Source organism: Lepus europaeus, chromosome 10, assembly GCF_033115175.1.
Source record: "Lepus europaeus isolate LE1 chromosome 10, mLepTim1.pri, whole genome shotgun sequence".
Lineage (NCBI taxonomy): Eukaryota > Metazoa > Chordata > Mammalia > Lagomorpha > Leporidae > Lepus > Lepus europaeus.
Window position 1 is genome coordinate 90893394 of NC_084836.1, and position 18725 is coordinate 90912118.

General features: G+C 38.4%; 1 protein-coding gene across 1 annotated transcript in view; it reads right to left on the reverse strand.

Annotated features, from left to right (window-relative positions):
* Window positions 1-2074: 2074 nt before the first annotated feature.
* The window catches only part of ANKEF1 (ankyrin repeat and EF-hand domain containing 1), a 29409-nt gene continuing 12758 nt past the window's right edge, over window positions 2075-18725 (reverse strand). Inside the window, exons 2-9 of the mRNA XM_062202516.1 lie at window positions 16474-16673; window positions 15570-15719; window positions 14113-14236; window positions 7847-8669; window positions 6090-6316; window positions 4757-4920; window positions 3405-3542; window positions 2075-2233 (exon numbers count right to left, since the gene is read on the reverse strand). Coding sequence (XP_062058500.1) covers window positions 2075-2233; window positions 3405-3542; window positions 4757-4920; window positions 6090-6316; window positions 7847-8669; window positions 14113-14236; window positions 15570-15719; window positions 16474-16673 — 1985 coding nt within the window. The remainder of the gene's footprint in view (window positions 2234-3404; window positions 3543-4756; window positions 4921-6089; window positions 6317-7846; window positions 8670-14112; window positions 14237-15569; window positions 15720-16473; window positions 16674-18725) is intronic.

The following is an 18725-nucleotide window of genomic DNA, read 5'->3' on the forward strand; positions in this document are numbered from 1 at the left end:
ATTACATCTGTAATGAGTTGATTTTATGTAAAGAAGATAGTTCCCAATGATCTGGGTGGGCCTGATTTTATCCAATGCTTTAACAAAAGTAGAAATTTTGACAATTGCAATATGGTTATGTAAAAGAATGTCCTTGTTCTTAAGATGCACATACTGAAGGATTTAAGGGTAAGAACAGAATGGAGGTTTCCCTGAAGAAGAAATTCTGCCTGTGTACTTCAGGGACGGTTCCTGCTCAGGAGCCTTCTGTTTACACCCCTGACAGCTTATGCTACAGATTTAGGATTTGCCAGCCATCCCCCTCAATCATGGACTCCAACTCCTTACAATAAATCTATCTGTGTATCTATGTATGTATGTATCTATCATTGATCTCTATCATCTATCCATCTATCCTCTATCTACCTATCCGTTCATCCATTCTTTCGTCCATCTATACGTCTATCCATCCATCCATCCAACTGGTCCTAATTCTCAGGCAAAATTCTCACATACATCCTTTCTACACACAGGCCCAATCCCAGCGGGCACTCATGAGGTTTCATGGTGGGTCTTTTATTTATTTATTTTTTATTTGACAGATAAAGTTAGACAGTGAGAGAGAGACAGGGAGAAAGAAAGGTCTTCCTTCCATTGGTTCACCCCCCAAATGGCCGCTATGGCTGGAGCTATGCCAATCTGAAGCCAGGAGCCAGGTGCTTCCTCCTGGTCTCCCACACGGGTGCAAGTACCCAAGCGCTTGGGCCATCCTCCACTGCCTTTCCAGGCCACAGCAGAGAGCTGGACTAGAAGAGGAGCAGCCGTGACTAGAACCTGGCACCCATATGGGATGCCCACACTGCTAGGCAGAGGATTAACCTAGTGAGCCACGGAGCCGGCCCCTATGGTGGGTCTTTTAAAATCTCATTTTTTTTTCCTGCCCTTAGCATACTTGTCTTAAAGGAAAGTCACATATAACATCTAGTCATCTTCATAGTTTCTTTCAGGTATCATGAAATTTTGTCCAAAGTAGCAGCTACTGTACGAATCCACTTAAACCACCTCTCAAATGCAGAAGACAAGGACAAATTCTCCAGGCTGGGGAATGTTCATTTTGTAATGAACAGAAGGTAAGGGATTATATTTTCAGAATTTTTTCCAGGAGACTCAGAATCACAATTCTGTAGGGTTTTTTTTTCCTTCCAGTTCAGGCTCTTTCAGAAGCAACCTTGAGACCAGGATTTAGGTATATTTGGAAGGTAATCTCAACAAAGAGGAGGAAGGGGGGGGGGCGATGAGACAGAGAAGGAGAAGGGGGAAAATGAGACAAGGAAGGGAAATGACAATGGAGGGTATGTTGTCTAATAGATTATCACTGTGGGAAACATCAGCGTACTCCAGCTGGACACTAGGAGTCAGGGAGAGTGTGCCTGCACTTCACAAAAACTCCACGAGAGGGGTGAAGGAACTGGGGTATTAATACACTGAATCTGTTCAATGACTGGCTTAGAATTGCCTATAAAGCAATGCAAACTCACATGCACTTCTGCCCTGCTGTACGAACCTCTAGCAGATCTCTGGAATGTGGAAGTCAGACCTAAGAGAACTATAATCCCATTGCAGAGGGGAGACGGATGGAGTGCAGACACCGCAGAGGTGTTAACATTTTACTTGACCCAAGGTTTCTAAATCACATCATTTGTAATGGCATTGAGAAACAAACTCCTTCCTTGAAAGATTAAGCACTGCTTCACTTTCCTAATATTTATTTTCATGAATTTCATATTTAATAAGACTAGTAGTATCTCCATAGTATTTTTGACAGTAACATTTATAACTCACATGACTGTATTCCACTATATTCTTAAAGCACAGTGGGGGAATTCAGCCAGAGTGATCTGCCATTCATTGTAAAATGAAATAACATCACCTGTCAATAGCTCAGAATATGCACAGTTATTAAAGGAAAAGGAAATATTTGGTAACACTAGTTTAATGTATGGATTGCTTTGACTTTGATGGTAATAGCTGCTTTCTTTAAACTTTCTTTCCTGTGGGCCTCAAAGCATTTACTCCAAAAAGGAACTGTTGCAACTTAGGCCTTCAAGGCAGCTTCCAATGCCCGAGCTTTCTCTGTGATGTTCTTCTGAAAAGGCATCATGAAATCTTCGAAGTCTACCTCGTAAGTAAACCTCTCCCGCTGTAGCTCCCTCTTCCTGATCAGCTCTGTTGTCGTGGCTTCAGGACTCCAAATCTGAAATAAATAGTGAAACCCAGAGCGCAATGAGTATACAGCCTACAAATATGCCAGCATCGAGATCATTTTCATTCCACAGTTTTAACTTAAAATTATCAAATTTGCTTCTAAATGCATTGAAACTCCCCTCCACTCTTACATTTCATCAGCAATTACCTTAGCACCACTACTTCTTTTTTATCAGGCAGAATGGACAGTGAGAGAGAGAGAGAGAAGGAGAGAAAGGTCTTCCTTTTCCGTTGGTTCACCCCCCAATGGCTGCTGCGGCCAGCATGCTGTGGCAGGCACACCTCACTGATCCGAAGCCAGGAGCCAGGTGCTTCTCCTGGTCTCCCTTGCGGATGCAGGGCCCAAACACTTGGGCCATCCTCCACTGCACTCCCAGACCACAGCAGAGAGCTGGCCTGGAAGAGGAGCAACCGGGACAGAATCTGGCACCCCGACTGGGACTAGAACCCAGGGTGCCAGCGCCGCAGGCAGAGGATTAGCCTATTGAGCCACGGCACCGGCCAGCATCACTACTTCTGATGCTGACTATCTGGAATGTTCTTTCAATTACATTTCTCTGGCCAGTGCCCTCAGGCCAGCTGCTGTTCACTTTTAGGATGTCGAAACCAGCAAGTAAAGGAATTAGAAGGTCATCTGGGTTTACTACCTTTATGTCTTATGTTGAAGTAAAACATACTTTCATAATAGAAGGCAGGAAGAACTGCTTACTCAGCAAGTTTGGAAGGGCACTGGAAAGACAACTCTTTTCCTCAAAAAGACATCTCCAACCTCATTAATTGGAGATATTTTAGGAGACTCAATAAATCCAGCCTTGGCATTAGTGAAATTTCTAAGTGAAAGGAAGGGTTGGGTCTGGGAAGTACCAAAAAAAAAAAATACATCTAGAACTTGGTGACAAAATGGCTGTAGGGAATGCCGTTAACCAAAGAAGCCTTCAGTCTTTCAAGAAAAATTCAAATGTCAATATCAAAATGGGAATAAGATGTTGGGAGCTAACATTGAACTGAGTTGAAAATATCAAGACCTGGCAAAAGGACACTTACAAATAGTAACTATGAAAGATGAACTTTGGGCTTTGGATGATCGGCATAATAAAATCATTTGCAAAATGATAGGATGAGCTCCTACAGTGCTGTGAAGATATTTCTATAGTGCTTACCCTTCGTGGAACAAATGTGATATCCACTTTCTTGGTGTAACCACTGGTAATCAATGAATTGAGATAAACTACATTATCCTTACGCATTTTCTTTTCCTCTGATATGGCTGGTACAGCATAAATGGATGAAAGTTGTTCCTGAAAACAAGACAAAAAGTAAAATACAAAAACCTACAGTCACCATCTCACATTATTTGTTTTTGTACATCTTATTCTGAAGTCAGAAAGAAACTCTAAAAATGCTACTATACAAGTTGTAAGTTTAGGCAAAATAGACTATTATTATAACTTTGGATAGGAAGATATTAGTTTGCCTGTTTTAACTCTATTTATTTAGTAGTATCAATGATGGGTCACATAAATGTTCAGGATATTCATCCTCAACCCATGGTTATTCATTGATCAGGGGAATGGAATCCTACTATAACTGTAATAGTGTACATAGTATTTAGCCATCTCCTTTCACCCCAGTGTTCTCCATGTTTATAATGCTCTCCTTTATCTACAATCCCTTAACCCTAGCCACTTCCTACCATCTATGTTCCCTCAACCCTTTTTGACCTGACAGCATTAAAGTGTTTCCTTGTCCTATGTCTGCCAAGAATCTTCTATGAACTTTCCGCTTCTCTAAAGGAAGAATCCAGCCTAGAAATGAACTTACAGCTTCCCTGCTAAGGGAGAAGTCTTGATGTCACAGTAATCTCCATGGGTAACGGCCTCAACCTTCCACTGGTAGTTTAGTTTAAAGAAACCTAAACTACTCGGGATTACGAAAACAGTCAACTTGACGTATCATCAACCTGACAACTCAACACACCAGAATGGTCAACTCGAGTCATTTCTCAAGATATCTAACTTATAACTAATTTCATATCCCAGAGTTCAATAGAGTTGGGCATGGAGAAGGTGGACAGTGAAAGATTATGAAACCAAAATGAAGGGAAATCATGCTTAATTCATTTCCCATGAGGGCTACCCTTCTTCCCCGTTTGAGCTATCTCACCAAATCTGTATAACTTAAGAACAAATATATACAAATCCAATTCAGTTATTTTTCAATATCTTAATTGTAGTTGGTCAAATCAACTTTGCTTTTGTGTGGATTCTGTTTATAATGAGCACTTACTATACTCTATAGTAGCAGGAATTTTTTGGTAGATATTTAAGAGTATTATATAATCATGCTGAAAGTATGTGTTGCATATGATTTTGCCCATGTTGTACAATAATATAATGATATATATATATATATATATATATATATATATATATATATATACTGCTGGGAGCCACCACCACCAAATTTTTTAAAGAATTCCAATGACAAATGAGTATTCAACCTCTTTTCTTACCTCTTCTTTCTTAATTTCAACACCTTCAGTCTTTGGTTTAGGAGGTGGCTTGCCTTTCACTTTTTGATTTTCTGCTGGTTTTGGCAAATTATCTAGCTTTTCTTTAATCAGGCCAATGATTCTATAATCAGCATATGCCTTTGCAACATCCATAGCACTATGTCCTGTTTCAGATATAAACATAAATTCAGTTACAGTAAACAGGTTAACGATAGCGATATAGAAAAACAAAACCTCAGCATATCATCTGTAAGCATTTCAGAGTGGTTACTGAAGCAAATGATGAGTATTAAGTTCACAGAACCTATGGTGAGCCCAACTGTAAACCCCATGATTTAAAATGCCACTTCATAGCGTGAAAACAAATTATTTCCTTATATCTCGACTGTGTTTCTTAAAAAGTAGATAGGAAATACTAATAATGTACATTTTAAATATCCAATTGATGGTCTGCTCCCCACATTGCATTAGAGTGATAATTTTATATCATTCTCCTTCTCCCTTCCATAACGCAGCAATGGAAATTCAAATAGGCCTGGAGACACTGGTAGTCACAGGTGTGCAATTCAGATGGCTGGGCATTATGTCACCTGTGATACCATGAGGCAGGCCTGGTGCAATACGACCTGTGATTCAGAGGCAGACTGAAGCAGCCAGAAGTATAATGCTCCCTCAGAGCGTAATGGATTCCTACACAAGGAAACAACACCCCCAAACAAGGAGCTCAAACATTCATTCAAATGAAATTTTATTCTTCCCATGTGGTTTTTATGACCCACATAAGGCAGCCCATTGTTTACGTCCTAGTCAAGGAAGCCTCAGTTTAGGAATCCCTTTGCAGTTTTAAGAGGAATCCAAAATCTGCAGTCTTTAAACTATGCAGTTAGGAATTAATAGTTGTAACAGTGTGATAACTCAAAGTGTGCAAACAGGTGCAAGGCCAGAAACTAATAGATACACACAATGAAGTAACTCCAGAAATTCAGCAGTTAGAAAACTGCATTCCAATGTAACAATAAATTTCTGTCCTTTGCATCTAATGATTAAAAAAAGTTTGGGTTTTTACTTGATATTCATTTTCCATTCCATTTTTGTAGTGAATCACTTTTTGTTTACTTTACAAAAGCATCAGATTTCAAACATGAATAACTGGCCCTTCAACACCAGGGATTTGAGAGGCCCTGGGCTATAAGACAGACATCATACATTTGACTCAGGTCTGTACCAGGAACCCAGGAGAAAATGTGGTCCTTCAAGGGCACAATCAGAAGGGATTTGGAATCTAATGTCTTCTCCTGTTCTAACACTAGCTATCAACAATCTGAACACATACCTTTTCTATTTTCCAGCTGGAATTTAGCACCAATGTCAAGTAGATATTTCACAGTATCTAGTCTACAGCTTTCAATGGCTCTACTTAAAGGAGTCGAGTTGTTGATGGAAACAGCATCCACTAAAGCCCCAGACTTAATCAGAAGCTCAACAATGTCTTGTTGGCCGGCATGGCATGCAAAATGAAGTGGAGTCCACAGAAAATTATCTGTTGCATTAACATTAGCCCTACGAAAAAAGACAGACGCATACACTAAAAATATGGGTTGTTCCAAGCACGGTAAGCTAAAATGCAAAGATTTAATACAGTTTCCTTAAGTTGTTTAAACCACAGGTGCTCTGAGTAATGTTAGTGGGATAGTGTTTTTCGAAACCACTTTGTTCTGCTTTATTTAACAGTTTGGAATTTCTTCATGTATACACATAGTTTAGTTTTAAAAAGCACTTAGATACAAGGAATTAGCATTTTTGCAAAGATTAAAATAAAAAAAAAAGGAAAAATCCTGAATCCAATAAAGATAAAAACTAGCAGGAAATATACAAGTTATATTATTTCATCTTGTGTCTACTTTCTCTGCACGTTATACATTTTTAAATGAGCTTTCATCATTAAAATTCTAAGCAGTACAATGTATTATTTAGAGTTATAGTCATTTATAGAAACTCAGTGTCTCAAAGTTCAAATTCTCTTGATAATAAACAAATTGTATCTTTCTTTGACATCAAAAGTTATAGGACTATTAATATCTTAAGGGTACAATTACTAACCTCATGTTTTACATATTTTATTTCACTAAATCAACACATTTTGAGATGAGTCTCATTAGAATTCTCACATAAATGAGAAAATCAAGACACAAGAAGGTTAACAAAAAAACTTGCCACAGCTTAGACAACTATGGTAGAAGAAGGAAAGTGAACCTTAGTAACTGCTTTTGTTAAGAAGTTAAATAAAAATGTCATGTTTTGATATTTTAATATTTACAAATGAATCAAGGAAAAGACTACTCCCTGTGCACCCAAACTCTAGTCATTATGGCCACAATCTCATTTGTTTGAATAGGTTGGGATCCCCACAAATAAAAGAGGCAGGTTAAAAAGTAACTTCTCACCATCTAGGTAAAACTCTAAGACCAATCCAAGATGTCCTGCCATTGACAGAAAGCTGCTGACGCCCAATCAGCAAACTCTTTCTACCCCATAAGAAAAATGCTTTGGCTTTTTGGGCCTGTATTATGGGACAGCATATTAAGCTGCTGCTTGTTATGCCAGCGTCCAATACTGGAGCGCCAGTTTGAGTACCGGTTGCTGCACTTCCTATCCAGCTTCCTGTTAGGTGCCTGGGAAGGCAGTGAAAGAGGAGCCCAAACACTTAGGTCTCTGCCAATCCATGTGGAAGACCCTGATGGAGTTTCTGGCTTCTGGCTTTGGCCGGGCCCAACCTTGGCTCTTGCGGCCACTTAGGAAGAAACCAGCAGATGGAAGCCATCCCTCTTTCTCCCTTTTCTGTGCCTTTTAAATACATTTATAAATCTTTAAAAATCCTTTTTTGGACATTTTGCACATAATTGTTATTGGCAAACTGTGCACATGCAATCCTGTGTCCCATTCACCTGGTTTTCTCTGTAAGATCATGGATTTCAATGATGAAGCGCTTTCCTATACCGCTAAAATCCTCGAGCTAGATGTCTGTTGAAGACTTCCTTTTACTTGCTATGTGAAGACCTGAGAAAATGCAAACCTCATCCAAACACATACCCCTTTTCCAGAAGAAACTTGACCACATCTATGTTTCCGCTTGCACAAGCCGTCATGAGTGGCGTTTTGTAATAATTATCCTTCATGTCCACAGGGATTCCTAATTCAAAAGCTTTTTTCAGAGAAGCCAGGTCTCCTGCCTTGGTGATAAAATTAATATTTGAAAACGTCTTTGCTGGATCATCAATGTACCAAGCGGAGTCATCCTGAATGGGGTGTTCAGGCGGATGATCTCTATTAAACCGACTGTAATCAGTTACATTCTGGTAGGTTTCAATCATGTAATACGGTGGTCCACCGTCTGGCCGCCGTGGAAATGCAGACTCGGGTATGATGCAAATTGGGAGAGGTAAAACAAACTTGCCTTTCCTTCCCTTCCGGCCCATCCCTCGTTTCCTTTTCTTAGGCCCAAAAGCTCCCAAGACAAAGGACTTGCTTAAATATCTGGTTCCTTTAAAGAATTCATTAATGTTGACCCCTCCTCCACGGGATTTTTCGTGCAGTTGAGCTACGGAAGCCAGTTGTTCTGAGCTTGCGAAATCCTGCCTCTCCTCCAGCACCAAGACAAAGTCCTCTTTGGTGACTGTCCCATCACCACGGTCCACGAATGAGAAACCTTCCCGAAGGAAAGTCTCATGCTCTATGGACCAGTCGTGTAGCCTGAGGGCCCAAAGAGGATTAGGATTTTTGACTCCTGGCTTGGCCAGTTTATTAGCCATTCGCTCTGCTCGGCGTATCTCCTTGCTTGCTGCTTTGAAGCCGCCGTCCTTGGCCACAGCCCTGGGTGTTTTATGTTCTAAATTCTTCCATTTCAGGTCACATCCTAAAACATGAAGCATTGTTATTAGGAATGATACCAAGACATCTGCACAGCTCCAAAATGACATTCATGCAACTGTTTCCTTAACTGTGAGTGATAAGTCAAAAGTTTATCCTCAAATTTTTCAAAAGAGGAGCTACAAGTGGCCATCAAACACATGAAAAAAATCCTCAGTATCATTAGCCAGCAATGGGGTGCAAATTAAAACCCCAATAAGGTATCATCCCACTCCAGTTAGAATGGCTGTTGTCAAAAAGACAGGAAATAACAAAAGCTGACAAAGCTGTAGAGAAAAAGGGTATCCTACTGCACTTTTGGTGGGAATGACAATTAGTACAACTATTATGGAAAACAGTGTGGAGGTTCCTCAAAAAAACAAAAATGGGTCTGCCACGTGACACAGCTATCCCATTTCTGGGAATATGTCTGAAGGAAAAGAAGTCAGCATATATGAAAAAGATACCTGCATTCCCACGTTCATTGCAGTGGTATTCACAACAACAAAGATATGCAACCAACCCAGATGTCCATCAGTGGATGAAGAAATAAAATGTGGTATATACAGATAATGGGATATTACTCAGCTGTAAAAAAGTGTTGAATCCTGGCATTTACAACAATGTGGATGGGAATGGAGATCATTCTACTATGTGAAATAAGTCACAGAAATACAAATACCACATGTTTTCTCTTGTATGTGGAAGTTAAAAATGTTGTCTTCATTGAGTTTTGTTCCTTTCATAATAACACCTTCTTTCTTGATTTTATGATGTTAATATATCCTCCCTACTTTGTGTGCATTTCCCTAGTATATATTGAACTCTTAAAGTTTCCAAATTAAAAGAGTTAACTATCCACTTGGTCACAAACATGATGCATATTGATTAGCAAAAAAAAAAAGTTCCCATATTATACTCTTATGCATATGGAGATAAACTTATTGAGCTATGATAATTACAAACTCAAGCTGTGATTTTTTTTTCCCGTGAGCTTCACTTACGTGAATTCTGAAGATTATATCTGCCCACAAAGGAATAGGAATTTATCCCTATATGAAACCTGAAACCATGTGGATATTTGTTTAAGCACACTCAACCAACAGAAAAAGAGCAAGGATATATTTGAACACAGACGTAAGCTGGATTTAAGCAGTTTTGGTAAGACCTTGCATGATGAATGATACCTGTTACTGAATGATGTAGATTATAAATTTGTGTATAATCTTAAGCAATATTTTATCTACATTCTCCATTAAACTAATGTAATTTGTATTATTGTGCTGCTTTGTGGTAAGGTCATGTGATCCACATTAACAGAGGAAAAACTAATTTGGTAATCAAATCTGAGGACTGCAATATTATATTTGTATATAATATTTGTATGCAAGTTACACATTAAAATTCATTTCCCTTTTGGTCCATTAAAATGATGAAAACATCTATAAAATTCTCCAAAGAAATAAGCTTTTTGGAATGTATCAGAGAATCTACTTAGTGTAACCTAGAAGGCTGTGTTATCTGCAGTGTTAAGATATTAAAAATTCATTACGTGCACAAATAAATAATTAGGCCTATGAAGATGGTCTTTCTAGAAGGCGGCTCTTCTGTTGTTTAGGCAACATCACAATATCAAAAAGTACTGAAATCCAATCAGTATCTCTAGCAACCAAAGGATATAGGAAGCTATATGCAAAAATAAAACATGCTCCTGTAATACCTGAAAATCTTACTCCATGTCATGAAATTGCTTGCCATGCTGGGCACTGTAGGATTCATGACGTTATACCATTTTTGTGTGTTTGGTAGAAGAAAAAAGATACCTGGAAACCTCCTCAAAATAATCACTAATATTTTCAGGGTTAATATTTTCTTTGATATTCTCAAAAATTAATTTTTATACTAAGGCTGATAATTTTATTAATGATAGAAAACTCAAAAGGGTACTGAGACAATGTGGATTCTACACTTTCTGTATTGGACAGTTTTAAGAGTAATGACTTAATGGGAGAAACCCTGAGAGTGGTCTCAACAATGAAGTTCCAGCACACACTAGCAATTCCATAGTGCAATGCCATAGACATTCAGGGTACACTGTTTCCACTTAGCTGTCCTCTGGATCCCTGTGTCTGGGCGTTTCATGTACCCCCTTCTCATGTCACTTCTATGTCACCCCAGCAGGAAGGACCACAGGATTTTCAACCTCCTGTAGCTTGCTGTCTTCCACTTTGTTTCCTCCTAGTTAGAAACCTTTCTGTGGACAAAAGACTCGCCTCATCTCAGCCGAGACACCTGAAGACAATTCTCCTTTTCACTTGGGACTCTGTCTCCTCCTTTATGTCTACAGTTGACCTCCCTCACCCAAGAAACTATTTGAAAAGAAAATTGCATCTGTATTTTGTATGTACAGACTTTTTTCTTGTCATTATTCCCTAAGCAATATGATGACTTACAAATCATTTACACTGCATTAGCTATCATAAGTCATCCAGATATATCTGAAGTGCACAGGAGGATATGCGTAGGTTCTACCCAAATGTTACACTATTTTATATAAGATGCTTGAGCATCTTCAGATTTTTATATTCATATCAACATTGGGACTGAACCCCACCACTCCAGACACCGAAGCCTCATTCATCCTCCGTGCTAAAGATACCCAGCTTTCAGCTGGCTGAGATCCAAGGAGCCAAAGACCCCTGAGGAGGAGAACTCTCATGAGGGGCTTCAGAACGACATCCTCAAATCCTCCCCCTCCCCCTTGGGTATGCTTCTCATACCGCTCACATTACAGGGAGCAGTAAATTGTGCCAGTGGCCAAAAGAGAAGCATATTGAGAAGAATATTTTAATTTTAAATTTATTTTTACTTTATTTGAAATACAGAGAGACAGCAAGAGAAAGAAGATAGAGAAATCTTTCATCCACTGGTTTGTTCCACAAATGCCTGTAACAACCAGGATTGTGTGAGGCCAAAGCAGAGAGCCCAGAACTCAGTCCAGGTCTCCCATGTGGCGGCAGGGGTCCCAGTACTTGAGCCATCACCTGCTGCCTCCTCGGGTGCACATTAGCAGGAAGCTGGATTGGAACTGAAGCTGGGACTTGAGCCAAGGCACTATGATAAGGGATGCAGGCATCCCAAGTGGCATTTTCACCACTGTACCAAACACTTGCCCCAAGATATTTCCATATGGGCAAGGAATCCATCTAGAACAAATGCTCTAGAATTAAGTACAGAAAAGACTAAATGCATGGAGTTTATTCAGAAATGAGCACAGCATTGCCAAAGGTTTCTTGCTGCTCCAATTGCCTTAGATCTAAGATTCTGAAACTGGAAATACAGCACTTCTGCTGTGGAACTGGGTTACCCACACAGGGATCTGATGACGTGGTTATGCTTCCAAATATGCCATGGACTTCAGAACATTTTCAGACATTTGCTTTAGAAATGTAGTCTTCTGGTTGTTCCAGGAAGTTGAACCCTTTCTATTGAGCTAGGATTTGATACATGACCCAAGCTCTGGCCCTCTGCTTCTCACTGGGCTTTCTGTGACTATCTCAGGTACATATAAATGATAGAAAGTCTATGTAAATGTTAAATGAAAAAATCATCATGTGAGAGTTGAAGGAGCTGTCTCAACCTGGACAGATGTTTGGATTTTAGAAATATACAATGGTAACAAGGAATACATGAACTACCATAATAATAATAAGCTGCTGATAGTGACAGATTTGAAAATAAGACTAAGACAATTTTAAATGAATAAAAATTACATTTTACCTATTTTTCTTTTCTCATTTGTTAAAAAAAAAGGTTTATTATTGGTGGGGATGAAGAAAGAAAGAGTGAACTTATAAAAGTAAAAATGGATCAGGGGCCAGCACTGTGGCATAGCAGGTTAAAGCCCCAGTCTGCAGTACCGGCATCCCATATGGGCACTGGTTCGAGTCCCAGCTGCTCCACTTCCGATCCAGCTCTCTGCTACGGCCTGGGAAAGCAGTGGAAGATGGCCCAAGTCCTTGGGTCCCTGCACCTGTGTGGGAGACCCGAAAGAAGCTCCTGGCTCCTGGCTTCAGATCGGTGCAGCTCTGACCTTTGCAGTCATCTGGAGAGTGAACCAGTGAATGGAAGACCTTTCTCTCTCTGCCTCTGCCTCTCTAAATAAATCAATCTTAAAAAAAAAAAAAAAGCTCCTCTGAGGAACCAGAGAATACGTGCATTTAAAAAAAAAAAAATGGATCAGGTACTACACTGCTAGTTATATGGATATATGGCTTTATTTTAATGTGATTGGTTACAGTCTAGGATCTTTAGGTACAAGTGTCTTCTCAAATTCTGTGCTTTTAGAGAGGACTGAAAACAAATCACTTTCTCTGCTCTATCACAGAGTTGTTGGACTTTTTGTCTATTTCTCATAAATTAGAAATATAGTTCCATCTCTAACAAAGAGTAAAAAATTAGCATGGAATTAACAAAAATTAATCCAGATCTTTAAATTAATTAGCTAATATTTTCATTTTAAGGAACCCATTAAGCTGTAGATAGTTCAGCTTATATTCCTAAATTAAGTTACTTAAAGGTCTCAGAAAAATCTAAAATAATGTTGCTTATATTTCAAATTTTCCATGAAAATTTTCATTTTATTAAATGTTTCCCTCTAAAATATTTCCCATGATAATTTCAAATTATCCAGAAAATGTATCTGTTTGATATGACAGAACACTCTTTAAAAATAAAACAAGAGGCAAGCGCTGTGGCGCAGTGGGTTAATGCCCCGGCCTGAAACACTGGCATCCCACATGGGCAGCGGTTCGAGACCCAGCTGCTCCATTTCTGATTCAGCTCTCTGCTATGCCTGGGAAAGCAGCGGAAGATGGCCCAAGTCCTTGGGCCCCTGCACCCATGTAGGGGACCCAGAGGAGGCTCCTGGCTCCTGGCTTCGGATCAACGCAGCTACTGCGGCCAATTGAGGAGTGAACCATTGGATGGAACCTTTCTCTCTCTCTCTCTCTGCTTCCTCTCTCTGTGTAACTCTTTCAAATAAATAAATAAATATTTTTTAAAAATAAATAAATAAAACAAAATTCAGCATAAAGGAAATTATTTTTAGTGTTTATCATTCCTTGAATTGATGTAGGCATTTTTAAAATGAAGAACTTAATTAACTATAAGCATTTTAAGAATTAGTTTTCTCAAGAACAATCTCTTTTTGGTTTCTAACAACAGCCTAAACATTATGGAGAAATGGATTTTCAATACTTTAAAGACCAGATTCATGATTTAACAGAAAGAAGTATAAGGAAAAATGTCCAATTTTCTTTCTACACCAGAGTGAGGTTTTGCTATTGAAAAAGATAAGCAGCTGACAAGTTACAGACCCACATTCTCTGCTCAGCTACGACATGGGTAAATCATAAAACTTTAAGCACAGAATTGCTACGCAATTTTACCTCGCTGAGCTATATATTTACAGCAATCTGCAAAACCACCCATAGCTGCATAATGAAGTGGTGTGTTGCCATTCATTGCAATCAGCCCCAGGTCTGCATTGTAGGCAAAGAGAAGCTTCAGTATCTGCAAAATAAATAATGCATATTGGCAAGCAATAAGAAACAAATGAGAAAAGGTACTTAGAGCTGCTCTGTTCAACATACTACCTATTAGACACACATGGCTATTGAAAATTAAAATAGAAATGAATGAAATTAAAAGAATTCAAATTTAGATCCTTAGTTTCACTAGCCACATTTAAAATACTGAAAAAGACACATGTAGCTACTATATTGTACTATATTGTACAACTCGTTTTCATCATCACCCAAAATTCTATCAAACAGCAATGGTCTAGAGTATAGAAAACTCTATTCTCACCAGAGAACTATCATTTTGGTAAGTGTAGGCAATTTAAGAAAGTATCAAAATATGGCAAACAACATAAGAGGAGCAAAGTCTTTACCAAATGTGGCTTCTATTGTTAGGTATGATATTGTAGGGAAGAGACTCAGTGAGAAAGTAAAGTGCTAGAAGTCGAAGAAAATTGAGTAATGAAATTTTAAATAAAATTCAGAATTTAAAAAATAAGATAGCACTAATTCTTATTTTGCTTGTCACTTTACCAGATAGCCTTTGCTAAAGATATGTCCAGATAATCAGAATAAAATTCAAGCTTAAAATTCAAGTAGAACACTAGATGCACACAAATACCAAGGAGAAAAATCTATGGTGGAACTGATCTCCCACAACTGGATCATAGCCGTATTTTGAGAATTCTATTACATAATGGAGTCATAGACTAGGACAGTCCCAGTTGGCAGAAATTCTAAGTAGCATATTACCAGTAATGTTATCAGCAATATAAATGAATATTTAAACAAATTGATACAGCTAAACAAAGAGCTGGAATATGTTTAAAGATTCAATTTTAGACTTCTGAAGAATTTGTCTAGAAACAATATAGTAACTCAGAAAATCTGTCTTAGTCTATCCTACACAAAATATGTAAAGTTTTTTGAGAAAAAGGAGAAAATAATTTCAGCAACAAACTTCAAAGCAAAGGAGGCTGGCGCTGTGGTACAGTGGGTAAAACCACTGCCTGCAGTGCCTGATTGCAGTCCTGGCTGCTCCACTTCCGATCCAGCTCTCTGCTATGGCCTGGGAAAGCAGTAGATGGCCCAAGTCCTTGGGCCCCTGCACCTGTGTGGGAGACCCGAAAGAAGCTCCTGGCTCCTGACTTCGGATTGGCTCAACTCCAGCCGTTGCTACCATTTGGGGAGGAATCCGCGGATGGAAGCTCAGTCTCTCTCTCTTTCTTTCTCTCTCTCTCTCTTTCTCTCTCTGCCTCTCTGTAACTTTGCCTTTCAAATAATTAAATCTTTAAAAAAATTCAAAGCAAAGAGCAGATTATTACATCAAAAAAACCTCCTTTGGCAGCAAAATGAGCAGCATGATGTCTTTCATTGTCAAATGTGTTCACTTCCCCTCCTCTTTCTAGTATTCCCCGAACGATTTCTAGTACTCCTTCTCTTGATGCTTCCATTAAAGCCGTGCGACCTGTGGACTGAACATGAAACAGATTCAGTACCCTTATACCTGTCAGATTAAATAGCACAGTATGAACATGGTGCAGATTCATTTGACCCTACTTACACAGATGTGCTTTTTTTTTTTTTTTTTTTTTTTTTTTTTTTTTTTTTTTTTTAGTTTCATGTAACAAAAGGGGAAAAATTAAGCCAGTACAATGGATCAGTGTCCAAAACATGGAATTTTCAAATCAGAATCAAGGTTACTCTGGATGACCTTATAAAACATTATGCTAAAAAAATACACTTCTAGCAAAATAAAGCAGTATCAAATGGGAAAACAAAGTATGGGGTACATTATTGCTAAAATTTAGTGACAGACATTTCCCAACGAAAAGAAAATTTAATTTTAATGTCTAGAAATGAGAATCAGAAGAAAACCCAGTATTAGCCAAGTGAAACAGGAAAGGAAATGCATAACAGAAACAGGAGAATTACATTCTTTCTAAGAAGATAAATTTTTATTAAATATCAGTGATGCCTTTTTTGTTGTTTCCTATAATATTATGACATTATGGATAATATACATGAATTTTCCAAACATAACTAGGAAATGCACTATAGAATCATGGAAAAATAAATATAATAAAAGTATATCATCTTCAGGAAGTTTGAGGATAAATGAACAATCTACAAGCTATAAAGATAATTTTATCATATTTAAATGCAAAAAATTATACTAATGACTTGCAATTGAAAGCAGAACTATTATAATCACACAAATAGTCTTACTGAGTTGATAGCATTTGGATTGGCTCCTTTTTCCAAAAATGTCAGACACACTTCTTTAACATCATGTGCCTCTTCACAAGCTCTGAGGAACACTGGTTTTCCTTCATAGGTACAATTATTGACATCTGCACCATGTTCAAGAGCAATCAGAGCACAGCGATAATGCCTCTTGGTAGGTAAAATGCAGTAAAACAAAACACCTGCAGGAAAATAGAATCCCCCAAAGAGTATTAAATTAGTCTCTCTATATTTGAACTGATAGGAAGAATAAAAAGATAATTTAAAAATCCATTGTAGCTACTTAAGGATGGCAGAGGAAAGGCATATTTGCCTTGATTTCTCCCTCTGAAACAATTAAAATGCCGAGACAGAAATAAGAGTAATAATTTCTGATACAGTTAGGAAACAGTCACAGCCAAGTGTGATAGGACCTAGTTTAGAGAAGAATTGGAGTGCTGCATCTTATTGACCCCAGGTATCTGGCATCTAGCAGCCCATACTCCAAATGTTCCTTCTTAGAATGTGTGGGTCTAGGTGTGCCAGAGGGCTACTGGTTGGTCCCTAGCTCCCATGGCAAAATACTAGCACTGAATATTAAAATGTGCAGACTGGCCCTGAGTGTAGAAAGCAGGTTGTCAGTATAGTAGACTTGAGAGGAAAAAACTAGAAGGCAAGAAGCTCTGTCCCTATGTTACTCATTTGAGTCCAATGTAGAGAGGAAACTGATAAATCACCACACCCAGGAGCTTTAGCATACAGGTGCTCTACATAATCTAGGTCAAAAATGTACCCGAGGTCAGGGATGCTGTTATTATCCTAGGGCACAGTGTTGATTAGAAAGTTCTGGGTAAACAATAAATTCCAAACCGACTTTGTACTGAGCTCACTACCAAAAAAGGTTTCATTTAAAGAGGAGCAGAAAACCAAGAAAAAAACAGCATACGACATACAAAAAGATACTTCAAGAAAAATATGGACAAAACTGATAATGAAAGCCAGGAAGAAAGTACATATTAGAAAAGACATACCAAAATACTTATTAACTTGTTTTCATGATAGCAACAAACTTAAAAATAACTGGTTCTAAAATAGAAGTGCAAAGACTAAGAGACAAAAGCAGTACTGATAGGACAAGAGAAGATATATTGGAGGAAAAGATGAAATTGAGCCAGCAGAACGTAGGAAAAAAATGGGAGAGAGGAAAAAAAAAAAAAAACACTGAAGAAAGTCAAACTAGAAGCAGGCAAAAGGAGAAGCAGACACTACCAAAACCATGATTAGGGATCTGAGGGGGAAAAAAATCCTGAAAAAAAGAGAAAAATATAATCGAGGTGATGAAAGAATTTATGGTCTCAAAAGGCAAAGAAGATTCACCATGTGTGTAAGTGATACTCAAAAAAAAAGACTAAATGGCACAAGTTATATACAGATAAACTAGAAGAAAAATTTGTTGAAGCAAAAACCTCTTTTTTTTAAACTTTTATTTAATAAATATAAATTTCCAAAGTACAACTTTTGGATTACAGTGGCTTCACTCCCCCCCACCCCCATAACTTCCCTTCCACCCGCAACCTTCCCATCTCCCGCTCCTTCTCCCATTCATTTTCAATTATCTTTATATATAGGAGATATAATTTAGTATATATTAAGTATAAAGGTTTCAACGGTTTGCACCCACAAACACAAAGTGTAAAATACTGTTTGAGAACTAGTTATAGCATTAATTCACATTGTACAATACATTAAGGACAGAGATCCTACATGAGGAGTAAATGCACAGTGATTCCTGTTGTTGACTTAACAATTGACACTCTTGTTTACAGCGTCAGTAATCACTCTAGGCTCTTGTCATGAGTTGACAAGGCTATGGAAGCCTTTTGAGTTTGCCAACTCCGATCTTATTTAGACAAGGTCATAGTCAAAGTGGAAGTTCTCTCCTCCCTTCGAGAAAGGTACCTCCGTCTTTGATGGCCTGTTCTTTCCACTGGGATCTCACTCGCAGAGATCTTTCATTTAGGTCTGTCTTTTTTTTTTTTTTCTTTCCAGAGTGTCTTGGCTTTCCATGCCTGAAATACTCTCATGGGCTTTTCAGCAGGATCCGAATGCCTTAAGGGCTGATTCTGAGGCCAGAGTGCTGTTTAGGACATCCGCCATTCTATGAGTCTGCTGTGTATCCTGCTTCCCATGTTGGATCGTCTTCTCCTTTTTAATTCTATCAGTTAGTATTAGCAGACACTAGTCTTGTTTATGTG